Source organism: Cimex lectularius, unplaced genomic scaffold (assembly GCF_000648675.2).
Source record: "Cimex lectularius strain Harlan isolate CLEC.00 unplaced genomic scaffold, Clec_2.1 scaffold312, whole genome shotgun sequence".
Lineage (NCBI taxonomy): Eukaryota > Metazoa > Arthropoda > Insecta > Hemiptera > Cimicidae > Cimex > Cimex lectularius.
In genome coordinates this window covers 195,644-222,700 of record NW_019392856.1, presented here as the reverse complement: position 1 = coordinate 222,700, position 27,057 = coordinate 195,644, and the positions used below count along the sequence as shown (strand labels likewise).

The 27,057-nt window shown below is 32.1% G+C and overlaps 2 protein-coding genes across 6 annotated transcripts; one reads left to right on the top strand and one right to left on the bottom strand.

Annotated features, from left to right (window-relative positions):
- Nucleotides 1-583: 583 nt before the first annotated feature.
- LOC112127588 (acylpyruvase FAHD1, mitochondrial) lies at nt 584-5,434 on the bottom strand. Of its 2 annotated transcripts, none has more exons than XM_024228745.1 (4): nt 5,273-5,434; nt 1,545-1,641; nt 1,139-1,282; nt 584-1,085 (listed from the first exon to the last, which is right to left on the bottom strand). In XM_024228745.1, the coding sequence occupies exons 1-4, from the start codon at nt 5,338-5,340 to the stop codon at nt 750-752; spliced, it is 645 nt and encodes a 214-aa protein (XP_024084513.1). In that variant the 5' UTR covers nt 5,341-5,434; the 3' UTR covers nt 584-749. The 2 variants fall into 2 exon arrangements, with proteins under 2 accessions (XP_024084513.1, XP_024084512.1); XM_024228744.1 differs by lacking the exon at nt 5,273-5,434 and adding an exon at nt 1,824-1,933.
- A 202-nt stretch (nt 5,435-5,636) lies between these two features.
- Nucleotides 5,637-26,807, top strand: LOC106661832 (double-stranded RNA-specific editase 1). 4 transcript variants are annotated; one of them, XM_014385516.2, is made up of 16 exons: nt 5,637-6,022; nt 9,375-9,406; nt 9,488-9,539; nt 9,606-9,631; nt 10,384-10,462; nt 11,149-11,315; nt 11,705-11,855; nt 11,914-12,114; nt 12,181-12,349; nt 14,438-14,700; nt 21,893-22,001; nt 22,084-22,246; nt 22,305-22,456; nt 22,529-22,671; nt 25,072-25,262; nt 25,330-26,807. In XM_014385516.2, exons 1-16 carry the CDS (start codon nt 6,010-6,012, stop codon nt 25,450-25,452), a joined length of 2,034 nt encoding a protein of 677 aa, XP_014241002.1. In that variant the 5' UTR covers nt 5,637-6,009; the 3' UTR covers nt 25,453-26,807. The 4 variants fall into 4 exon arrangements, with proteins under 4 accessions (XP_014241002.1, XP_014241003.1, XP_014241001.1 ...); XM_014385517.2 differs by lacking the exon at nt 5,637-6,022 and adding an exon at nt 7,202-7,409 and having other exon boundaries at nt 11,170-11,315; XM_014385515.2 differs by lacking the exon at nt 5,637-6,022 and adding an exon at nt 7,202-7,409.
- The last annotated feature ends 250 nt before the right edge of the window (nt 26,808-27,057 follow it).

The window sequence follows — 27,057 nt, the reverse complement described above, 5'->3', positions numbered from 1 at the left end:
TTGAACAAAATAAGCAATGCTGATTTTACTGCAAGATTGTATCTAAAAGAACCTAGAAATTTCATAGTTCAAGTTCCATTCCCAGTATTTTCCTGGAGGTCAAATCCTCGGAAAATGTCACACAAGCATATATGACAGTGCTGGCATTAGTCAAGAAGCTAACTGTATGGATGAGTGCTGCGCTCTAAAGTTCAGCAAGTTCCTTAAAAGACTTGATCTACACACTAACAAACTACTGCTTGACAGTAAAGCCTACGAAGCTTTTTCCAAATGCACTTTCATTTTTTGAAAAATAAGCCAAACAAGATACATCCAGCCTTATCACAAACAGACACTCGGACCTCAGATCTTTACCCGAAAGGGAATTTAAGTCAAAACAAAGTAACCATTTTTCTATTATAATATATTAATTGTTATTTTATATGTAATAATATATTTAAAAAGAATAAAATTTGAAAAGTTTAACATGAGCATAATGTAGTTACATAATTAGAGCTTTTTAAAAGAGTGAAAAAAGGGTTATGATTACTTAATTTGTTTATAAATTCATAAAGTAAATTTATTTTTAAATCTAACTATGATATATTTAATGACATGAATTTATTTGATATGTGAGTTTTATGTTATCTTCTAGGATGTTTGATGACAACAGTAAAACCTCCAGTAAGTTATTTTGAACGATGTAATCACCAGTATTTAAACGACTCTTATATAATTACATCAAACAACTCAAAAGTAACCAACTTAAGTTATTTGACCAAAAATTTCATACTGATTAAATTGTTAAGACCCGCACAGACGGTGTCACCACTTTTAATGGGACCCACCCCGGCCGGTGTTCCTGTCAGGATTACATCGTAAGGCTCGAGCGTTATGGTTTTTGAAATGTAAGATACCAGGTCAGAAATAGGAAACACCATATCACTTGTGTTTCCCTCTTGCTTCATCGTACCGTTGACTTTGAGCCAGAGTGTAACTTTGTCAGGGCAGGGTAGACATTCTCTTGAAATAGCCTTGCTCACTGGACAAGCAGTGTCGAAACTTTTGCTCATCGTCCAGGGCAACGCTTGTTTCCACGCCTCTTGCTAAATGAGACAGTGATTAATTTTTGGTTGTAACAGTTCTGTCATTTTATTACCAATTTATTCATTGCAGTCAGATCCAAAGCCAAGCAGTATCCACCAATATAATTGGGTACTTCATCTCGTGGGATGTTTTTACCTTTTTTGCCAATTATGACGCCAAGTTCAACTTCATGGTTGACCTCATAATTAGGTGGAATCTGAAAAGACAAAATTATCATTATTATATTAATCCATATATGTTCAGTAGTTATAAGACCTATTCAATTAATTATACTTTCTACCTCAACCAAGACTTTGGATGAAAACTAAAATTATGGTTATTACAATAATTTACTTTTTATTAATATCTTAAAATGCATGTGTAATAATTAATACATTTTAATAAAAAATAAATTTAAACAATAAATTTTAAGTAGAATTTTTGATAGTTATACTACCATGTATACGTAGCTATGTTACCTCTATGTCTTTATCCTCTTGTATGAAAGAAGAGGTTGGCTTGAGAAACAACACTGGTTCTGTGGGTAATGGGATTCCTTTTTCTTTGGCTACGGACCTAAAAAATTAAATAAACATTTATTTGTGTTCAACAGATAGACACTTCCTGGTTCCAGTGCTTTAATATTCCTAAATAGATTGTAATAATGTTGAAAAATACACATGTTTTTTCAACTACCACACGACCTTGTAAAAATTCATATTTGGACTTGATCTGGGATTTTAATTTCATCTACTTACATATAATTAAGACGCGCTCCTAGAATTTTTTTTCTATTTTGTATAAAATTCAAGACATTAAAAGTTGGTCCCATTGTTATGTAAGTTCAGGCTGCAGAATGGTGATTTGCCATGAAGATTTTATCGTTCAAACTAACAATCAGAAAAAAAATTCTACGTATCTAAAGAATTTTTATCATCCGATGATTAAAAAAAAAAGCTTTACTTAAATTTATCTTTGTTTGCACTATTTAACAGACTGTTTTGTTTTTGGCAACAATTATTTTTACTAGTATTTTTATTAAGTTTACATGTTTTTAAAGCTTTATGAATCTATCTATTGAAAGAGGTTCAACTGTACAATCTAACTGTAAGTGAAATATTATCCATCTGCCTAATAGGTTTTAGAAACCTATTGAGCCTGAAAGAGGCCTTAATACCTCTCTACATTGAAAATAAGGAGGGGTACTGTAGTCCATTAAGTAGCCATGTGTAGTGTAACTGTGGCCTATTCGTATTCTGCACATTACAATTTCAATCCCTAAATTTGTTTTGGCTTGATGTGTTCCACGGTGTGCTTTTTGTAACTCTTAGTTTTTTATCTTCTATGTTTTCCCATTTTATATCCCAATTTGCTACAGAGAATCTTTTAAAAGCACAAAGGATATTTTGGTATAGCATTAAATCTGGGGTTACTGATAAATTGTGTACAGATTTTGCTCCACTGTCTGCCAATTCATTGCCTTTTACACCTGCATGGCTAGGGATCCAACAGAATAACACAATTTTTTTTGTTCTGGCTAATAGATTCCCATATTTTCTAAATGATTGCATTTTTTGAATAAGGATCTTGAATCAATTGAAGGGCGCTGTAACATTCAGAAAATATGAAATTGTTTCCAATCATTCCTAATCTATCCAGCACCCTTCTAATCACCATCAGCTCTTTAGCTGTATGTGCTAAAGATTGATGGTAGCAGGAATGAGTAGGGTTGGTTGTTTAGTGTGTTGGCACATCCTAGTTCCTACTCTGTCAGCTATTTTATAACCATCAGTATATATGTATGTGCAGTTTGGATTATTATATTATATTTCATGGATTTTTTGCCTCTATTCGGTTCTGTAACTATGTTAAATGTTTTGTAATAATTACATATTATAATTGGTCAAGCGGACCACGAAATTAGTGAATTTAATTACATATTATACTAATAATTTGTCAAGTATATAGCAGCTTGCTTAAAATATCTCCCAAATAAAATAAATGAGTTTTTTTAAATCAAAGGTTATCATCACCTTTGTACTACCAGTGTTTTATTGTAAATTGTGGAAATTTATATAAGTTTATAGAGATTCCTCATTTTTAGACTTTTAGACCTCATCGAAGACTCGATCAATTTTTTCTGTTCATTCCCTAATAATTATTTTATAGTCCAGGGGATTTTGGGCTAATGAGCCCACCTCAGACAAAAGGGAGGGGGCGCAAGTATGTGTCTAATTGATCACCAAAAAAGCATGTTTGTGGTATAGGTTTTTCCATGAGGTGCCTGTGGGTCATATTTGTGTGCCCTATACGTAATCGACATAGTACGACCTTATCACGCCTGGAAGTTTGGAAGGATGTTTCCCAAGGTTTAATGTTCTCTTTTATATTTCGTAATTTATTGTGAGTGGTTTGTTTCCTCCGATTTTTCCCAATTTTCAATTAATTTAAGTTTGAAAGCAGACTTTATATATTCATGATTTATTAATACTGAGATGATGGGATTGTTCTATGCAGCTTTCACCGCCTTGTCAGCTAGCTCATCTCCCTTAATCCCGACATGACTTGGTACCCAAACAAAAGTAACAGAAAAGCTGTTCAGCGATTTTTTTTTATATTTTTTTTTTAACGTTTTGCCAAATGTTCTGAACTAAGAATTTTTAGAGTACGGGTTCTGAATTGCTCAAAGTGCACTATAAGAATCAGAAAATACTGAATGATACGAGGGATCATCTAAAGCTAAAATGGCAAATATTTCTGCATTATATGAACTGAAAAGTGAGGCTAAATGAAAAATAGAAGAGTGAGACCCTCAATCACATAAGAACAACCAATATTTATTAATTTAATGATTTGCATAGGTTTAATTAAAATAGAAAAAAGTAATAATATAGATCTAATAGCTTGATTTAAAAAATATATTATACATCCTTCAGAGAGTATTCTGTTTTTAGGGTTAAATATTAACGGAATAAAAGATATTAAATTATTTTCTAATCCTATTCAAATTCTAAATCAATGTGTGATGATTAGTGACTGTTAGTCGATGATTATACATAAATCGTGAGATGCGATCTGGTGTGATGGTTTCAGAAAAACATTTTCTTTATTGTGCAAACGTTTCAATCTTTATTGAGATCATCTTCAGGGCCTGGGATTTACAAACATTGTTTAAATTTAACAAAAACATGTAGGATGTGGAAAAAAGTGAATTTATACAATGCAAAAAAATTATTTTTTATATTCAATCAAAGTATTTCTACTCACTCAAAGTGTTTGTTTTCTGTGTAATTGTGCCATTCTTGTGTGTCGTGTTGAGAGTGCTAGTGAGATAATGGTGTTTTATGTTTATATACGTTGGATTTTAAGGGGTGGGGAAGGAAGTCGGGATCGAAAGACATTTTTGTATAATGTCGGTTTCTTTGAGGTGAAAAGAAAAAAATTCTAAATCAATTATTTGATCTTAAGACTAAAAGTGTTCTTATAATTATTATAGTGAAGAATAATACTTTAATATTTAAAATTCTGTACTTAGGGTATGAGCCTAAAAGCTTATATTTTGCTTATATATATTTTTATAAAGTGTTCTATTAAAGCATGAGGGGCTTTGAAACCCTAGATCTTAGTTGCGAGCTATGCTTTATAATAAAGGCGATTATATCGCATGTTCTACTCTATCAAAGTAGTCCTTTTATCAGGCACTTTATTTAAAAAAACAAAATTAAATATGTCAGAGCTGTTCCTCCCCAACCAAGATGTGATGATGTGAAAGGGTTGATGTGATGTGATTTTTTTGGAATCATCAGTGCATATGATCAAAGCATCATGAATGAATGAAAATGAAATTTTGATATAATTAGTTAAAAATCACAAGTAATTTACATATAAGATTCTATTAATTAATAATAATTAAAGTTTTATTTCTATTGAGATATTAATTTGTTAATAAATATTCCATTGTATGCAAGATGAACATGATTTTTTAAGAGGGTTGGTGCTGCATTCTAGCGCTGTTTCCAGCTCTCTTATTACTTACAATCCAATTACTTACAATTACTTATTACAACTATGATGTGTATGCTGTAGGTTTTATTATTATTATTTTTTTTTAAAGAAACAAACATGTACTTGAACGTTCCAAATATAAATTTTCCAAACGTTTAACCAACTACTTAGATGGATTATTTCACGAACTGAAGCGACTTACTTGAAATTCAAGCCGGCGCCTATGATTTTCTTACTCTGAGCTATGAAGTTACAAACGTTCACCTTCATGATTTATTTCGTTCCTGATTAAAGTAAAAATGAAGAAAGCCTCTGATGGCTATAAAAGAATATTTTTCGTGTGTCGATTTTAAAGTGAATTAATGTCGAATAAAGGTTTCGCTGAGTTTTACTTCATTTGATTTTTCCCCCTATTGTTATTTGTCTTTCAATCCATTTTTAATGCGTGTATAATGTATAGTTTTTTATTTTATTATTATTTTTTTTTTTAAGGAAGCTTTAATCCTATTTTCATCAGTGCCTAAAATCGATACGGCCTTTTGTCAGAATGGAAAACTTACAGATCTAGTGAACATTTGTGGTTGTGTCCGCTGGTTTCTCAGTGACTCAGTTCTCACCCTGTCCGATATTATTTTTATTCCGATAACTTCCACAAAGTACAAACTGGATTTTTAACTCTCGGCTCCGTCGTTTCGTTGATGTGGACGAGCCGGATGCCGTTTAATAATTAACAGATATTTTACATTCCCAGGGGTTTTGTTTTGTTTCGCCGTTTTTTCCCTCTTTCTCTCTCCTATTTATTGTTTGAATACTTCTTCTTAACCCCCCCCCCTTGTCATAAGCCCCGAGATAATCAACTATATTGATTTCCTTTGTAATTTTTATCGGCATTTCTCTTTGTTGTCTATTGTTTGATTATAATTAAACACCTCTGATTGAATGGCTACAAAGGGTGAGTCAGTTTTTTCAAGATTTTTACAACGATTGATTTTCTTGTGTTTTTTTATTTGTGCGTTTTCTCTCTGTTCTATATCAAACCTTTTTTTAATTTTTACAACATAATAAAAATGCTATAAGCTTTTAGTCAATAACTGTGTATTTTCTAATGACTACTTAGAAGACAATTTGAAAAACATGATTGTTTTAAATGAATCCTGAAAAAGGTAAAAATAAGACCACGCTTTATGCCACCAAACGTGTGTTATTTTTATAATTAAGAAAAGCGTGTTGCTACAAGCTTAACCAGCCTATTTCGCCAGTTTAAGTAAAGAATTTCACCTCGATTATTTTCCATTAAATAGATTCTAATGTTCAGCTAATCAGTGGAGACCAACATATGATGCCAAATTGCTGAAACGATTAGGGTACTTTGGCCAGGACGATCAAGGATGATCATGTTTTTTTAAGAGTTGAGGAGGTTAATATAGAATTGACAATCCTTTCCTCAAATTCAACCTAAGTAGATTTGTGTGGTGTTTAGTGACCGTTAGTTAATGATTATTTGGAGATTGTGAGATGCAGTCTGGTATGACGTAGGTTTAGAAAAACCATTACTTATTCTTTCCCATTGCCGGCTCCTTTCACCTCAAAGAAGCCAAAAATATGAGGTTTCATATATCATCATCACATTCCACACATCAAACATTTCTACATAGTCTAATTCTTCAACAATTTGTCTTTCCTTTCCCTAATTATCCCCATCTATATAATCCTGAAAGGGTAATCAGGCCCATTATCCATTTTTCCCCGTTGTTGGCTCCTTGTACCTCAAAGAAGCCGACTCCTCTTATAAAAATGTCTTTCTATCCCAACTTCCTTCCCCACCTCTTCAAAATCCAGCGTATATAAACATAAAACATCAATATCTCATTGGCACTCTCAACACGACACACAATAATGATATCCACACAGAAAACAAACACTTTGAGTGAGTACAAATACTTTTATTGAGTCTAAAATTTCTAGCATTGTATAAATTCATTTTTTCACATCCTACATGTATTTGTATAATTTAAACAATGTTTATAAATCTCAGGCCCTGAAGAAGATCTCAATAAAGATAGAAACGTTGGCACGATAAAGAAAATGTTTTTCTAAACCTACGTCACACCAGACCACATTTCACGATCTCCAATTAATCACTAAGTAAATATATTGTGGAACCCCTGTAAATTATAGCTGTACCTTGGAAAGTGTGATTTTTCCCGTAAGATTAAGATCTTTCCTTGGCGGACTCCTTTGGTATGAGAAATGTTATGCTTAAGAGGCTATGCTGTAAACAGCCTAATGCTTCACATTGACAAATGATATGTGCCGATGTTTCCGGTTCCATCTGACAGGTATGGCATGTTTCTGACTGCTTTAGGTGGGACAGTAAGCAAATCACGGCTGACAAAAGACAATAAACTGTCAAAACATTGGCCGTGATTTGCTTAGTGTGTAGAGGTAAATAAGAACCATTGAAGCGATTGGCTTTGGTCAAGGATTCGTGTTGGTGGTAACACGCAAAGGAGTGATGTTGACTGCGATTCCTCATGGCTAAATCCATTGGTTTTTGGAGAAGATGTCCAATATGTTGGCAACCAACATTTGGTCTGATATATTGGTTGGCTTTCATTGGCCGAGATTTGCTTAGTGTATACATTCTAGTTATTATTACATTCTGTAGAGGCGAATCAGACCTGATGAAGTGGTTGGCTTTGGTCAGGGTTCGGACTACTGGTGGTAATGTCAAAAGGATTGACGTTGTTGATTGCAGTTCCACATGGCCAAATTACCCAACCCTCTGGTTTGATGAGGATGGCCATTGGTTGGCTCATTAGCTGAGATTCGCTTAGTGTGTATGCACATTTTGCCCATCTTTGTCAGATGATTGTTAAGCGGCTAGGGCCAATAAAGAGCCCTAGGATTTTCCTCAAATCCTGCCTGCAGAGAGAGGATTTTCTCCGCCTTCCCTTTTGAGAGATTTATGATTTTTTTAGCTTGTTTCATACCTGGTGCATTTGTCCAGTTCATTGTATCCTGGTATCTGAGACTAGGCAAACGTCTTAATTTTGCAATAATGAATCCAGCAATTTCCATTTCCAGCATTTTATCTCAAATCTGTATTTTTAACAGTACTTAAGTGGGTGATTTCAAAGGCATTAATGCTTATATCAAAATTCTAATAATTTCTCTTCTACTCTATTTGAGGCTGTTTTATTTTTTAAACTCTTCTATAAACAAAAAACATAACAGCACCACTCATCCAGTGTAAAAGTTGAACAGGAAACAGCTGAGTTGCTCACATATTTTAACTTGAAAAAATGTAAGTCTTGACATAAACTAAAAGTTTGACAGGATTAACTAAAATGTTGATCAACTCAGTTGAACTGAAGGTATTCACGATAGATTTTGTTCAACTTTAGTTGAATCGTGAAAATATGTCTTAATATAGTTTTCACTTTAGTGGTTAGCCTGTGCATTTCACATCGAATCTATCCTTTTGTTTAGATTATATTTGTATAAACTATTAATTTATCTTACTTGACATGTTAAAATGCTGGAACCTAGGTTTATTGTACAGATCCTGTTGAGCGTCTAATTTGCACTACGAAAGCAGTGGAAGGCAAATGTTTAGATGCTAATGCTTGTTACCATCTGTCATTTTATGAGGAGGGCATTTGCTCATCTTCCACATATTCCTAAGATGATGGAAGCTGGAGCGAATGGTTTAAGACAGAACGTCTGTCAAACTGGTTCATCTTCAATCCTCTCATTCTCAGAAACAAATTTTTTGCATTACTTTTGATCAGTGCGCTCACTTATTGTTTCACCACTGAATGCATTGCAATATTAAATGTGATTAAGAGACAAAACCGGTGAGAATAGGCAGACATTAATCAGGAACGATCAAACTCCAAGTTCATTATTTAGTTCAATCTCATCACATTTCACAAAAATAATTATAATAAAATAAATTGCTTTTGTTGTGTATTTTGTAATTACATTTGAAGGACTCAATTAATTTAAATAATATTTTTATTTCTTGTTGGAGTATACGTTCATGTTGCATCCATATTATTTTTTTTTTAAATATTAATATTCATTAAAACTTTTCAAATAATTAAGAAAATGCATTAACTATTAGACAATTTAACTGGTCCAAACTTAATTCTACAGCCACTCAAATGTATAATTTACTAAAAAATCTGTAATGTTATGTATGTTTTTAATTAAAAAAGTTTGTTTATATTATAATTTATATTGTTGATATATTTAAAATAATAAAATCTTATTAATGCTGTAATTTTTTGGGCCTCCAGGTGCATCAATGGTTTTTAATAAACATATAAATGTAAGCATACCACTTCGTTAAACAATATTTTCTAATAGTTCTTCATATTTAGCATTGTATTAATTTTATTGTATGTTTAAGGACTCCAACCATTTTTACGATACACCAGTTTATCCTTCCATTATGCCTCAATGTAAGTTTAGCATATAAATCACATTAATGCATTTATGAGTATACAATTTATTTATTTATTTTGCAGTAAAAGAAGAGGCAGGTGAAAATAAGGTAAGATTTTTTTTTCTCCCCTGTAAAGCAATCGCATATATTTGTAACAAGGAAAGGTATCTCCTCTGAATAGAAATAGAACTTAAAGCTAAATTTAACTTTAATTACAGATGAAAAATGGAAGCACTACTCCATATTTTATTTATTGGCGAGGTTAAATAAATTTCTAGGTCTGTTGAAATAGATTTTCAAATTTGTAAAATTATGCTTATGAAAGTTTCCAAGTTAGCGTTTTGTGTATGCTAATACGGATTTATCTTCACAATCAATAAATTGATCAAAAATGGAATAAACACAATTTTGTGTCTGTGAGTCAATCATTACAGAATTTTGTATTTGTTTTTATACTATGAATTTTTCATTTTTGCAAAGATACAAGCCTTTATGAATAAAAAAAAAATTAAAACAAAATCAGTCAGAATAAACATTATGTATAAACAAACATGAAAGAGTTTAGTTTGTACAATGCAGAATAATGAAGAAACTGAATAACGGATGTTATCAAGATGTTTCTTGAGGCTTGCTTAAAACAAATTATCTGCATAATCAAAATAATTATAAACTATAACAGCCGATCTCGTGAAGCTGATTCTTCATTGGTCTGCTTTCAGGATTTAAATGTAAACAAACAACTGAGCAGTGTGTATTTTATATTGTAAGTCTTTGGTTTTGCCGAGTTTAAAGCATTCACTGTTACCTAAATGTTTACCTGACAAACATTTATAACATAATAATGCAATAAACTTTTCCAGGTTTCAGAATCTCCGCCAAATAGCAGCCATGACCAGAGGAAAGACTCCAACAAACTTAGGAGGAGTCGTTCCCCTGGAGGTAATTAATTGCTTCTTTTCTTAAAAGTTTATTTTTTTGAATCTGTCCCTTTTTTTTAAATATTAACAGTGCGTTTTTTCTTGCTTTTAAAAATTAATATTTACTCTTATTGTTTTATGATATTTTTAAATTAGGTTCCGATCTTCCTAAATGTAAAAATAAACTTTAAAATTTAAATAAATTGGATTTCTGCTGTGAAATAAGGCTGTGAAATAGAATCTGAATGTTATTGTTTTTCTTGTGAAAGGTGTAAATAGTTCCAATACAAAATGGCTTTATCATTTCAAATTGCTAGTGGGGAGACTACACAATCTGGATTGATTTATTTCACTTCAGCCATTTCTTTCACCCGGATCTTTCATTCAACTACAAAATCTTTCCTTGAAAAAACTTGAAACAAAGCACCATGAGCTCAGACAAAAGCGATGATGGCTTCTTTATTAGAAACGAGGATGAAAAAAATCCCCAATCGCATTTATTATGGTTTTATTATATATGGATTAACACACGCATCATTCAAAATCTGATCGAGTTGAATAGCAGACTTCCATCTCCATTTCGTATACATGTCACAGGTTATTTACCGAGACCGTTTTTCATTTTTCCGTTTTTAATTTGTTTTCGATTCATTTTGTGCATTGCTTGTTTTGTTAATTTGCACTTTCTTGGACTTTGCTGTTTTTTAGCAAGAAAAAATGGATTTTCAGAATTGGAGCCGAAAGCCAAAAAAATGAGAAAAAATGGTTCGCACACACCATTGGCAATTTTAAATGAACTGAGGTCAGGACTTCAATACAAAATCGTCTCCTCTGATGGACCACCGCACAGTCCAAATTTTCTTGCTTCTGTTGAGGTGAGCAACATTTTTATATAAACAATAATTATATCAACAATTTATGCTAACAAGTAAATTTTGATTGTGATCAACTTAAAAAAAATTATAATTAATATAAAAAATAATAGCAATTTTAAAGAAAGTACAACTTCATTAAGCTTTCAATGAATATATGATTAGGACTTTAAAACTATTAATAATTTACAAGATTAATAAATGTGAACATCTACTTACAATATAGAAACTTATTGTTTCAAACATAATGAATTTATGAGTTAAACAAGATCTCAGTGGATGAGTACCTACCTACGAGTTCATTCTATATCAGAATTGTTCTCACAGTCAAGTTTTTATTTTTTAATACTGTTTGTGATTGTAAAATACTTTAGCATTTTGATTTTGTTCAGGTCGATGGAATTGTGTTCAGTGGAAGCGCCAATGCAAAAAAGCAAGCAAAACAACGCGCAGCGGAAGCTGCTTTGCTTACCCTTTGCCCGTCATTGTTGACACCTGCTGATAACATAGATTTCACTAAAGATTCTGCATCCCATGATAAAAGTAGGATTCAGGCTAAATGGTTTATCCCTGTATTGACTAATTTCATTTTTAATTTTAGCACCAGCTCAGTTGCTTCCCAAAAAACTTAAAATGGAGACTTTAATAGCGAAGGCGATGTCTGGAGCCGTGAACCCAGTAATGGCTTTAAACGAATTCATTCCAGGCCTGAAATACGAGTGTCTTATTGAGAACTCGCAAAAGTTCGTTTCACCGTTTGTATTCGGTGTGACTGTTGATAACACAACGTTTCAAGGTTCCGGTAAGAAAATTATTTGTTACAAAGAGGGGGAAAAAGATCAGTTTTCAAATATGATTTGATATCTAGGAAACAGCAAAAAGAATGCAAAAGCTGCTGCAGCCCGGTCGGTGTTGCTGACAAAATTCTCGCATCTCTGTACTTCTGCTCTGAACGAGACGCCACCATTTGGACAGAACAATTTCGCGCAGAATGGACCAATGTCCCTACAGCCCATCGCAGCCAATAAAATTGTCGAGTAAAGAATTTTTATTACTTTATGTAAAACATAAAACTTTTTATATTATTTTAAACATATTGAATTTTTAAGAACACAGTCATTACATTTACAATCCCCTTGTACAGGCTGACCAATTGATTCTAAATTAAATTTCACTTTATGGCTGTGTGCCTGCAACAATAACCTTTTGTTTCAAAGTGGATTATGATTAATCATAGTCTGGATACTTGGGGAAAAAATAACAAAGAAATCCTTATCTCCAATCTTTTTATCAAGATTTTTAAATTGATACAATAAATTGTTTGTAGTATTATTATAATTTTTTTTCAGTAGAAGGCAGGAAATTAGAAATTAAATTTTTGTTTGATCTAACTACTTGCTTTCTATCAAAAATTTTTAAAAGAAAAATAATATGTCCCATATAAATAATCCATAAGAAGAAAGGACAACAAAAACAGAAAGAATATTATGAATTATTAATTTTATATTTTGCTTCTTCCAGCAAACAGATTATAAAATATCAATTATTGTTCAACTGTTTGTTATAAAAAATTTTTGTATAAATGTTGCAAAACATTAATTTAAATAACAAATCTTTATTTAATGTAAAGTCATTCACATTATACAGGAGGGTTTTACGTTCAGCTATGTTGGGCAGATGACGGGTCAGACCACTTAACAACAATACTTTGTCCAAATTAATTTCAAATAAAATTCTAATGGCTATGCAGCGGATCGAACCCAGTACTGCTAATTCGGCAAATATTGGGTGTGCATAAGTTTTTTCATTTTTTCAAATTTTAACTTGCATCCTTATAAAGGCTATCTGTTATTACTTGCAAGCCCCGTTAGCTCTAGGGTGGGAAAAGCCCTAGAAAAAAAAAGAAAGGGGCAGTTCATCCAAAAAGTCAGTTTAGAACTGTTACGCGCACCAAATGGAAGCAGATAAAGTTCATTTGAGCCTACCAAATTAAATAAGAAGTAACTAAATTATTGTGCTTTGGTGCTCCTATCTTTTCAATCAAAATGGAATTAATTACATTTATTGATTTTATCGAATCGACAAAATAAAAGTTAATTCTTTGAAATTATGTTGATGCAAGTTCATGATTATAAACAAATTTGACTGCTTTACATTCATGAATAACATTTAAATGCATTTCATCCAAGATATAAGAGGCCATATTGATTATTTTTACCCAGTAATAAACTAGTAATATCTAATATTAGAAAATGTAAAAAAAAGTTATTATTTAAATAATGAAAACAATTTCCAATTTATCACTTGGCGATGAAATATAGTTGAAAGTTTTTTCTCCTAATGTCATTCTATTGAATTTCATTACATCACCGTTTAAGTTTTTATTATGAGTTAAAGAGAAAAAAGCCCAGTAATGAAAATATCTTTTTGTGGATTTTTTTACTTTTACTTTGTCTTAACAGTGTTCATCGTTTACTGGCAATTTTTCTCTTATTTATCATATGCATGCATCTTTCTATACATATATGTATGTTTGAAATGTAAAAAAAATTTAACAGATAAACATTTCATGCCAAGTGCAGCTGTGGTCACACAAAACATGTACATCAAACGAAACTTGGTGATTAATTTAGAATTAAAATAAATAGAATAATTTTAAAGTGAAAAATTTATTTTGTTGTGCACTTCAATGAAACTCTTTAATTTAAAGTTAAAGCATAGTAATTAAAAGAATTAATTTTGTGTTACAGTCATATTGGCGTAATTCCGAGGTATTTTATTCTTCACAATTTTTTTTAAGAGCTTTGGATTCAATTTTTTCTACTCTTAAATGCTTCTTGTGCTTTCAAACTATTACGCTTACAGTTTCAACAGTACAATAGAAGAAAGATAAATCTTTTACCGCTGCACAATTTATATAGGCATGTAGTTATGCTTTTAATTAAAAAATACTTTTAAAAAAAGAATAATACATAAAACATTATAAAACACATTTTTTTTTTTTTTTTAATTTTATACAGTATTATTATTAGAAATTGATTGTACAAAACATGATTTTGAGACGGCAGTTCTTCAGCTATTGACAAAATGAAATGCACGTTTCATTTTGTAAATGTCTGTTTAAGGATTGTCCTCGAACACTACTACGATCTGATGGCCAACCACCAAGATTACGCCAAAAGAAAGGTTTTGGCCGGCGTTCTCATGTCGACGGAGGAGGATCTAAGCGACATACAGATGATCTCATTGGGCACCGGGACAAAATGTGTCGGGGGCGAGCACATCAGCGTGAAAGGCGCTGTGCTTAACGATTGTCACGCTGAAATTATCGCAAGGCGAGGCCTCATACGTTTCTTCTATAAGCAACTTCTCTTACACACAGATCCAGGTTAGAAAAAATGAAGAAAAGCCACTTTTAAATTCTATCTTTCTTTTCACTCTCTTTTTTCCTTTTTGTTTTTGTTGGTATGTTTTGTATTTTTAAATTGTTAATTGTGCCTGCATAAACTTATATTATTTATTTTGAATGTACCTTCTTGGTGCAGTTCTTTTAAAATTTAATTTATTGGAAAGTACTGTCTTTGTATTCGTTAATTTTGTAGAAATAATAATTACTTCCATAAAACAGATTAAATGTTTAATATAAATTTGTTTTGCTGTCTTGCTTAAAGAAAACAAGATGAAATCAAACTGGGGGTCCTTTGAATTGTCAAATTGTACTCATTCATTTCAAATAATAAAGATGATTCATATTTAATCTAGCATGGTTTAACTTAACATTTGCTATTTGTACATTTTTTAAATCATTTTTATATATCATTGTACACTGTAGTCTACATTTTTGATGATTTTCATATTGGTCACAAGATACATTAAAACATTATCATGTAATTTTTAAAAATACTTAATAAAAAAAATGTAGCTCAATAAACAACAAAGTTTGGCCAATATGAGTTGTAGTTGTAATTTCATTTAAAAATAACAGAATTTTGCCAACTGATCCTATAATGTAATTAACAGCATAACTTAACAAATAACAGTATAACAAATTTTGAAACTTATGGACTTAGTTCATTACATTCTACAATCATATCGGAATTTTCATATGTTTAAAACGAATAGACATTAAATGGACAAAACATTAAAAAAAGAAAACATACAAAAGAACTGCATCAAGAACGTAGGTTCTGAATATTTAATATATGTTTCTAGTAGGACCATAGTGAACATAACACCAAACAAATGGAGTTTGGGAACAATTGGATTTGAGATACAAGGAGAAGCTGTTTATGATTCTTCTTACTGAATTCCCTACAGACGGAATTCAGAATCCAATAGGCTGTTGCCAAAGAGGTAGTGTTATTTTTTGACCGAATTTATTATTATTATTTTATTTTATCTTATCTTTTAATGAGAGCTTGCAGTTTGCTTCTTTCTAATTATTATTTTTACTTCATGTGGTGGAAGTTAAAAGACCCTTAGTAAATTTTGTGGACTTGAGTTTGTAGTTGTTGCTATCTGGGTTGTTGAGCCTGTTCACCCACTTTTTGCTTGTTAGGCTGAATTTTAAATTTTAATAATTTTTTTTAAACATTGAAATAACACAATTATTAAACTTAAGTTCATTATTGTTCAAAATTAATTGATACACTAGTAGTTAACAGATAAGCTCAGGTATTGTTTTTTGATACAGAATGGAAAAGTTCATTTTAACATTTTTAAAACATATTTTTTTCTGTATCTGCTTGGAAATACTGATAAAAATATGATCAAGTGAAATGTTAAGGTAAATTAAAAAGGCATGAGCTATGCCAGACTCAAACTTAGAATCGCTTGCTTGGAAAATACAAGTTATTTTAAACATATTGAAAGTATGACTAAATTTTGTTTTTTGTTCAAAATGTTTAAAATTTTAATTATAGCTAATTTTCATTTGATAAAAACATTGATTTTTTCCTCATACTGATGTGTATTGTTCAAGATGAGTAATATACTGCACCATTTGAGAGCTCTTGAATCCCCTACTTTGTACCTATAGCACATCAGTGAGTCCTAGTTCCTCAAAAAAATTTTATTAGTAGGCTGTTTCAATGGTTGAATTTCTTCCACGGTTATGTTTTATATCCCAAACAATTCCTCCTGCGGGCGAGTGTAGTTTGTTAGTAGGTGTCTCTTTTGCTTCCTTGCAGAATCTGCATGTATGGATTGTGCCAATCTTCTTCACATGCCCATTCATTCCGCAGTGTCCCATTAAGATCCTGTTAGGATTCGATGTTTTGTCGTACTTCCTTTACATTCTGTTGCTTCTTCCAAAACTTGCTAGAAGGTTCTTGGTTGTTTATGCCCTATGAATGAATTCCATTGTTTGCTTATGTTCATTTTGTCTTTTTATCTAAGACTCAATGACAGTGTGAACCCCTGTGCAAAAGGACCTATGTTTAGCAGCCCTTTTACTTGCAAAAGATCCCCTCTCTCATTTTGCTCTACTTCTACATGTCCTGAGACCCAGCAGATTGTGACTTTATTTTGCATACCTACTTAATTTCATTTGATTCAACTCCATCTTTGAGCTTAGTGCTTTGATGGTTGCCTGACTATCTTGATAACTATATTCTTGTTTGGTACCCTTTTTCAAATTGAACTGAGTACTCAATTACATGGATTCAGCCTGGAAGATGCTAGTGTACTTTCACCCCGTGGATTGTAAGTATTTGGTTTCAGAACTGAACATTCCTACCCCTTTACTTTCTTGCATTTTAGAACGTTCAGGGTGCAAGCAGATGGTGCCCTTCTCAGTAGAGAGGTTCCATACACATAATAGGCTTATTTTAATTGAGCAAAGCAAATACATCATATATCTATTGCTAAACAATACAAATTGTTTATCAGTGATGATATAAAGCAAAATTAAATAATTCCTGTCATACAGGAAGGCTTAATGTCCAACTAGCCATTAGGTGTAGCGGACGAGGGGGGCAAACCACTTTACAATGCATTTTTCATACTCAATTAAAAAGTCATGGGGTGTGCCAAGATTCGAACCCAGAACTGCTGGTGTGGCAGCAAATGCAACAGACACCCTAACAACTCAGCCACTGCGGTACCCGGATGATATATAGTTTATTTACCTTTAATTAAAAAATTAAGTGTGGATCTGTCATGCATCAGAAACCAATTTTACCAATTAAGTTCTGCAATACAGTATATGGTTTAATAATTATCAAAAACATACAAACATAGTTGTGGTGTTACTTTATTTTTTGTAAACCACACAAATAATGTGGTATCTATCATAAAATATTTTTAAAAATCTTTTTAAATAGTTACTCAATTTGTTATATTGTGGTAGGGGATAGGGGTAAAAGAGGTGGCCTCGGGGCCTTCTGCACCTCCACCTAAGTAGATCTATTGTGCTCTTCTATTTTTGTAACTCACTGTCCAGCTTCAGGTTGTTAATCAACCTCTATAGCCTTGCCAGTGGCTCAATGTAGTCTTGCAGTTTCAGAATCAGCATACATAGACCTTCACATAAACACAAAACATGTTTTGCTGTTTATTTTTCTTCCTAGCAGTATCTGCACAGTATTCTGTCTGTACTCCCATGCGCCTTCTTAGGCGGTGGCAGTGCCCTGGCAGGAGCCCAACCAGAATCCTGATTCTGTTGTGGTACCTTCCAATAATTCCTTTGTAAGTTTTGTGTATGGCCCTTCTATGAATCCCTTTGTGTGCCTCGTGTCTGGGGTATTGTTCCAGCAGGTCTTGGACTCATTAAGGATCCATTTTTGAATGTATCTTTTTTTGTGGAAAGATGCTTGGACACATCAGGTTTTAGGGCCTAGAGAATTCATATTGGTAGGCGTGTTGGTACCTGCAACGGTTTAGGCGTTGACTAAACTCATCACTGTAAGGTAAAGGTCAGGGCCTTGCATTTGAGCCAGACACACTCCCCCTAAAAACACCAACACCCTTAGAGTTGATATGACCTCTGTGTCGGGGGAGGAATCATGTTGGCTCCTATTTTGACTACATGTCCACTTTCTCATTGCATCTTGCCCTGAATGTCCAAAGACTCGTGCCGGGGTCAGTTGTGTCAATGACTTTTGCTTGGGCATCCAGTACCATACACTTTTTGCCTTCGCATCGCTTGAGGCTAAGGCATTAAGTGCTCCCTGACTGTCAGAGAAGATCTTGCGAGAACATGTTCCTAGCCATTTTATTTTTCTGGTGCTATGTTCAATTGCTATGATTTCAGACTGAGAAAACTGAAGCATATTTGACTAAGTTTAAGTCTGTTCGGTCTTCCTGAAGGCTTTAGCTCCCTCGTGCCCTTATCAGGTTTTGTGCTGTCAGTTATATTGTGGTAATTACTCTTAGATTTTTCTAACCTAGCATCCCCAACATAAGAAAGGCGTAAGCTTTCTTGGGTTAATGAGAATTGTCAAGGTAGGTGGTCAGAACAGAAAATGCTGTTGTCTTGACTGGCTAAGACACATGACCTGCACACAGAAGCATACAAATTTCCATTCTTTTTTATCATGTTGCAAGGTACCTTACAACTTTGACTGTGAAAACACTACACATTTCTTTTCAGAATAGCTTTAGGCTTTTGCCATTATCATTCTTTTCCAAATACAAACAGCCAGTATTTCCAGGAATAGAACATTTTTGCTGCATGGGAGGGTGAAAATTGAAATACCAGGATGCACTGAATGTGTTAAATAATTGTAGGTTGAGATAAGTTGTTAATGGGGGGGACAACATGATGGCTCAAGTTGCACCTAGGGTATAAATGAAGATGTCATGGATTTGAATGAAGCCCACTTGCTACTCTAATGTTTCATCTTTACTTTTTTCACACAAAAAAAAATATATACTGGAAAAATATAATTAAGAAAGAAAGTGGGGAAAAAACTATGAACCATATGTTAACATTCTAACCTCGAGCTTACCTCAGGTTTGAACTATCACATATCTAAACATAATACATAAATATTCAGAGAGTTGTGTTCGTCTAACTAAACATCCGATCGCCAGGGCAATCCCAAAGCTAGAAACCTAAGCAGTGTGTTGCTGTAAGACTCTCCAGGGTACGTCGAGTAAATGTTTGCCGTATATAGGGCTGATGTTGCAAAAGCAAGCTATTTGATGAGATTATGCTTGTAAAAATGTGTGGAAAAACTAACCCCCATGGCACCCCACTCCAGAAAACACGGCTGGCAGAATACGTCGAAATTTCATGCTTTGTATCAGTAGTATGCAATTGTGACCACCACCTAACCATCCCTAAAAGCAATTGTGACACCAATATCCCCATCACCATTCAATCAAAAGTAGAACTGTGGTCACAATAATCCCCAAGAGCACCCAATATCCCACAGGGAGGTTGGTTGAACCGTCTCCATTCTGGCTATTAACTTATTTTACTCATCATATCTCACACACTCACCCAGAGTACTTGATATTCCTCAAAACCGGGCTAAACAACCTTTTCCTGCTAACATATTACATTCATTCCAATAGTTCATAAACAAAACACAAACTGTACTTACAAATTTTAGGAATTTTTATCCCTATAGCTTGAGGTATTGGAACAGTGATCTGTGCCTGATGGTATCACAAAATATTGTGTATATGCATCAAGCCATCCACTGTTAAAAATACACTTGACTGTTTTATCCCTGCGTAATGACCACATATGCGGTCTCAGTCTGACAATCAGTACAATCTGTAAGAATAACTTTTCTTAATTCTTCTTTCATTAATTACCGAATCGTTCAATTGAAAATAAAGTTGAGTAATAGAATATTTTTTTAATAAAGAATTGCAGAGAACTTTTCTTAACCAATATAATTTAATTAATTTTATGCTCTAAGACAGCAGTTCTCAAACTTTTTCTGTTTCTGGTGCCCTTGATATATCAGAATTTTTCCACAGCACCCCGAGTCAAAACAATGGTCTACCTCAGCATGAACTTTATGATAGTAGTTGTAATTAATTTTCAATTCAGAAAAGTATTGATATATCTAAAGCTCTTATTTTGTCTGCAATTTTATTTAATAAATAATCAAAACTCCTCACTTTCTTGCAAAATTGAAAAACTTGCCTTTTGAAAAGTGATTACACACTTAATAGCAAAACTAGTGAATACTTTTTTTTAGGGGCAATAATATAAAATACACTATTGCAGCTGTCTCGTTAACCGTCCATATTGAGATTGGATGGCCACCAAAGTCTTAGTTTTTAGAGTTTTTTAAAAGGAGGTTTAGTGTTTTGCCACAGCACCTCTGGGAGTTTGAGAATCACTGCTCTAAGTGAATAATTTACAACATTTTAAATAATCAGTAGGGTGAATAATTTTTTTTCATGAAATGTCGCTCTCTGTTATTATTTTATTATCGTATTATTATTTTATTAATTAGATTTGGTATACTGAATACTGTTTCTTCATACAACTATTTTAGAAAAAGGTTATATTATTTTCCTTTATATTTTTAATCTGGATTGTGCATAAATGATAAATATTTGTTCCATGTTTTTCTCTTACAATGGACCTTTAGTTTTTATAAAATACAAAGATGTATATCGTACTACTGTACAATAACATTACTGTATGAGGTTATGTCTGTTTAACACTGAAAACTAAACTTGATCCATGTTAACACCCAGCTAAAATAAAGTAGCTAATAAATTAGCTTCAAATAATTAAATCAGATCAAAAAATGCCCTTCGTATACTTTTGTATGTTTAATTAATTTATGAACTCATAAATTAATCAAATTAATTATTCCTTGTTATCACGAATGCTTTTCTGACCTGTAACTTTTGTAAGGCTATAATATAATTCCTTTATTTGTAATTTTCTTTAAATTGTTTTTGTTTTACAGTTTCGTTTGGATCATGTATGTGTTGCTAAACAATACAAATCAACTTACATATCATTTAAATTGGTGCAATTAAACACTTAATCTATTTAGATTTAATAATTTAATTCAATAATTATAGTTTCTTCCGAACTATTCTAATAGTATGTATAACATAAATATAAATTTACCATACTCACCCTATTTGTAATATACAAATGTATTTATACATACAAATCTTACCATATATTATTGTACTTAAGATTATACTTGCTTTTAAACCCAGACAATATTTTAACATAAAGATTGGTTTGACTATTAAAAATTTGTAATTAAGTTAGTAAAATTTATTTTAAATAGCTAATTAGGTTTTCTAATAAGATCATTTTGGGTGGTGATGGATGTTAACAAATTTATATATTTCACTAAAAATTTATGGCAAATTAAATGCATTTCCATGTTCTAATTGATTACTGTTTGTTGATAATATGGGGTTTACAGGGTTCTTTTGGCATATTGTACCCATTTTTGGTTGATATATTTATTTTTACTGCTTTTGCTTCCACTAACACATGTTTGCCTAATAACCCCTTTATAGTATAATTTTATATATTAACTTTTGCAACTCAGCACCAATGAAAAACCAAAACAAAATCACTTGAAAGTGAACTGTGAAGCACATTAATTTAAAAATATCCCTTTTTCTTAATTGTTTTTCAGCTACTGCTGAGAGTTCAATTTTTGAGAGAAGTGACACTTCTGGTTTTCGCTTGAAACCTCAATTTAAGTTTCATTTGTACATTAGCACTTCACCCTGCGGCGATGCGAGGTATTTAAATAAATTCATATTTATCGTTTTCTTCTTTTAAGCTGTTCTCCACTGAAAGTTTTGTGTTTAACTTTGATTTCAGGATTTTCTCTCCTCACGATTCTGACAGCCAGAATGAAGAGGCCGTTGACAGGCATCCAAACCGTCAGTCGAGAGGCCAGTTGAGAACTAAAATTGAATCTGGGGAAGGGACGATTCCAGTAAAATCCGCCAATTCTATCCAGACTTGGGACGGAGTGATGCAGGTAGATTTTCGCCACCGCTGACTAAATTCCAAATGTACTTAATTGCAATTATTTACAGGGAGAAAGACTCCTGACGATGTCATGCTCAGATAAGATTGCTAAGTGGAATGTGGTCGGACTGCAAGGCTCCCTCCTCTCGCATTTCTTGGAACCTGTGTACCTACACAGCCTAGTCGTTGGCTCTCTATTCCATCCATCCCATCTGAGAAGGTTCGTTTTTCACAAAAAAAGAAAAAATAAAACTTGTACAAAAATATATTCAACTTTTAATTTTAATTACAGGGCTTTATATCAAAGGATTGAAAACACACTTGTGGGTCTCCCTCCACCTTTCCGTCTCAATAAACTCAAGCTAAATACTACAAGCTCCCCAGAAGCTAGGCATATTGGAAAAGCTCCGAGCCACAGCGTGAATTGGATAATTGGTATGGAAAATATACCTCAAAAATATAATTTTAATTAATAACAAAGATTTAGCTTGATCATCTCTTATCAGACAGCAGGGCTTTCCAAACGTTTTAGCCCAGCAGACCCTTTCACAGAAAAAATTCCCAGGCGAACCCCCTCATTCAAATATTTAAAATTAGATACTTACAGTATTTAATAAATTAAAGTTTTATAAATTAGCCAGTCCATTACTAATTAGGTGATGGAGGAGGATATCACTCTGCAAACAAACATTAGATTAACATACTTAACTTTATTTACAAAATCTTTAACATAAAAATCAAATTGTATGTAAAACAAGGCAAATTCAAAAGTAATAATTTAAACTTAATCAATTAATGGGGAAGAATGAGACTTTTTAGTCTGCAAAATTTGGATAAGTTGGATTTAATTTTTAATAGCTGGAGACGAATATTAGGTTCAGCATCTAGACAGCTTCGGTATTTAGTTTTAGTGGTTGTATAAAAAATTGCACAGATAAATTGTGGCAAAAGTTTTGCTTTTTCAACGAGTGGGTGAACTCTTTTGTTTTCCAGGCAGAGCTAAAAATGGGGGTAAGTATCGGACTCAAAAGTAGATTTCGAGGCATTATATGAAGTAATTTCTATCAAACTTAAGTATTCAATTAAAAATAGGCTGATTTGCTTTGTTGAAACTGAAAATGGTTTGACCACCCATTCTTGGTCTTGTAGCATTGTGCCACAAGCTGTTGGAAAGTAGTACTCAAAAGACATCTCTAAACTTCGAATGTGTTTACATATTTATATATTTCATCACATATTTATATATTACACATATTTATTTTATTTATTTATTCACATATTTATATATTTCAACAATCAAAGTGCTGTTTGCAAGTCTCAGTTTTCTTTTAAAAAATTGTTTAAGACAAGAAAACACTTCACCTCTTCCTTCTCAACAGATTCAACCCAAATCTGGATTTTTCTTTTGAATGCGCGATCTTTCTCATCTCATTCATTTTCATGAAAATGAAATTAAATAAATGATAAATATGACAGTTCACAGTGGTACAGCAATGGAGTTAAGATTTCAGAATGAAATTCCTGTAATAGCCTAAAGTGCTTTCCTGGAGAAGCTGGGAATGATGAAGGCTTCCCATATCATCACATAATATTGTGAAAAGTCTTGACTTCAATGGCTGCGACTTGGTATAATTATTAATTTGAACAGACTCATCCGAAACTTTCTTAAAAATTTCTCTTCCATTGTTTTGTTGGGTATATTTTCCAGAAATTTCTTGACAGGCTTAGAGTTAGAATTAACTTGGCATAAAAGATTATTAGAAGAACAGCTTTCGGGTTAATAACTTTTAGTCAGAAGACTGTTTCTGTTTATTAAAAATATACAATAAATACTTACTAGTGGTACATTGAGCCTCAATTTGAGATTTTCTCTCAAAACTAAGTTTTGTACTGGAACACCATAAACCATACCGGCATCTATGTTTATTTCCAAATATTTTTCTATCCTGTGATTTTGGAAGATTTACTAATTTCATCTTTTGACTTTTTTTTTCAAAATTTACAGTGGGATAAAAAACTAAATAAAAAGTCAAACCATAGTTTAATTAGTTCTATGAAATACCTGGGGGCGTTTGTTTACTTTAGCACAATGCAACTGAACACTGAATTTCTGTAGCTCAGTTTTGTGCAACGTTTCGTGTAATCCTCAAAACTTGTGATTTCGCACAATATAGAACTTGATTTTGAATACACCAACTGACTCGATAAATAACTTGATCTTGTGAAGTTCACAGTAGCCTAAAAAAAGATGTACAGGAATTCGAGCTCTCGTGATTACCCATCCAAAATTTTTTTTTTCTTCAGCAGGCCTCAATTTACTTAAAAAGTGTGCAGTATTTAGTGAATGTTAATTAATGATTATTTAGAGATCGTGAGATGTGATTTAGAAAAACATTTTCTTTTCAAAGTTTCGATCTTTATTGAGATCATCTTCAAGGCCTGGGATTTATAAATATTGTTTAAATTATACAAATACATATAAGATATGAAAATAAATTTATACAATGATGTATAATATAAAATTTTTAGATTTAATCAAAGTATTTGTACCCACTCAGTGTTTTCTGTGTAGAGTGTCGTGTTGAGAGTGTTGTGAGATATTAATGTCTTTTGTTTATATATGTTTGATTTTGAAGGAGTGGGGAAGGAAGTCAGGATAGAAATTCATTTTTCTGTGAAGGGTCGGCTTCTTTGAGGTGAAAGACTTTTCTTTTCATTATCAGCCCCTTTCACCTTAGAAATAAAATATTTTTCTAAATCTACATCACACCAGACCGAATGTTGCAATCTCTAAATAATTACTTAAATATACTTGCATAAATAATATGCTTTCAGATGATGGACCAATTGAGGTTGTTAATACTATGACTGGGAAGTGCATATCCGGCAGCGTTTCCCGTTTGTGCAAGCAGAAATTCTACCACCTCTTCCGCACACTTGTTGACTTTCAACTCCCAACCAGGTCAGGAGTGGCGGATATGCCTGACATTTACCTGGATGCCAAATATGCTGAGGTGACATATAGGGTAAGAAAAGTAAAATCTCGACCTTTCTATACATAAATACAAACAATCGTCGTTTTATGCATTGCAGGAAGCCAAGATCCAGATGGTCCAAGCATTTCAGAAAGCAAACCTCGGAACTTGGATGAAAAAACCAATCGAACAGGATCAGTTCGAACTTGATGGAACTGTCAACCCACAACTGAATCTATAGCAAAAGAATCTTCCTGCAATTAGATTTAAGAAAACACTGAAAAAAAAGAAAAAAGGGAAAAAGTAAATATTTTACAAGCATCAAATAAAACAAAATAGCTTGAATAAATGCAAAACTTCTTGTTTTTAACTAAAAAAAAATAAAATAAAATAAACATTTTTTGTTTATAAGACAGTTGATTTTATTTTTAATTTTCTAATATACATTCTTTCTTTTTTTTAAATTACCAAATTATGTATGTATGTATATTTTTGGGAAATTAAATTGAGTTTGTTTTTTGTCTAAAACTCTTCAAGTAATCAATCAGTACAAAAATAAACGTTTTAGTACCAAATGTATTTATATTTTCTATGTATATTTAAAAAAAAAAGAGTAATGAAAAAAAGTTGACAAGATTGTGACACTTTTTAAATAGTGCACTGGGTTGTAAGAAAATGAAAATGGTCTTTCGCAACAGTTTTTGGTTTATTATCAATACTTAAAATAATTGGTGTTAAAGTGTTAAGTGAAATGTGTCTTTTAGAACATAAAAGGAAGTAAGTTACCAAAACTTATCTTGATCTGTAAGCCCTTTCGAGGGATTCTTGTAGGCATAGGCGATGATACTTTTAAATGTTAGTACTTTAATTTAAACCCACAAGTATTGCCATTGTTGAACTTTTTCAATTATAAATTTGAAGTAGTTACGGTAATTATGAGTTGTATCAACTAACTTGTCATTTACTTAAAATCGGACATATTGTTTACAGTCAATTTACTAATTTGTTTTTTCAGACATCAAACAGTAGAACATATTTGTCATTGTAGCGTAATAAAATAAAAGTAGATTTGTTTAACATTAGAGAAACGTAGTCATTTTTAAAATTATAGTATTAACAGTATAAAGAATTTCCTTCTCTTAAACTGTAATAATATAAATTGATGTTTCCATTTATAAATTGTAACGATTATGTAAGATATGAATATTTTCTCAAAATTTTAAGCCCTTTTTCTTTTTTTACTTTTCACTGACCACATTGAAAAATATATCTGTATTATCATCTATTGCGCCCAATAAATATGTCTGATTTTTATCTAGGCCTTTCAGGATTTTTTTACCAAGGACAAAACAGGTCACCACGAAGCTCTATTTGAAGGCTCATTGTCAACTTTCTTCAGACTATTTGCCATTTGGAACGATTATCCTTCTTGTATAATCGTTACAAAATGTATGTTAAAAACTACAGCATTTGATTTTACATTTAATTTTTCAATTGGTCAAAGTTGTTTTAAGCGAATAGTACAAAAATACTTTAAAAGGAACCTTTTCAAGCACAATATTAAATACAATAAAGTGGTTTATTTAAAATAATAAATTATTTAAAATTATCCCAGTTGCTTCTTGTTTTATATTATTTATCCATTCCTTAAGTTTTATTCCTGATCGAATCAATATTGTGGATGTCTGGTAAAAATGTTGCCATTTTTTTATTTTGCACTATACAATGTTTAAACTGGAAGGGAGAAATTGACCACTATTTTACTACTTATTTTTATTTACATATTCACAGGACCTTGGTGGCCAAGTAGTGAGGGCGTCCGACTAATATTTGCCACATTAGTGGT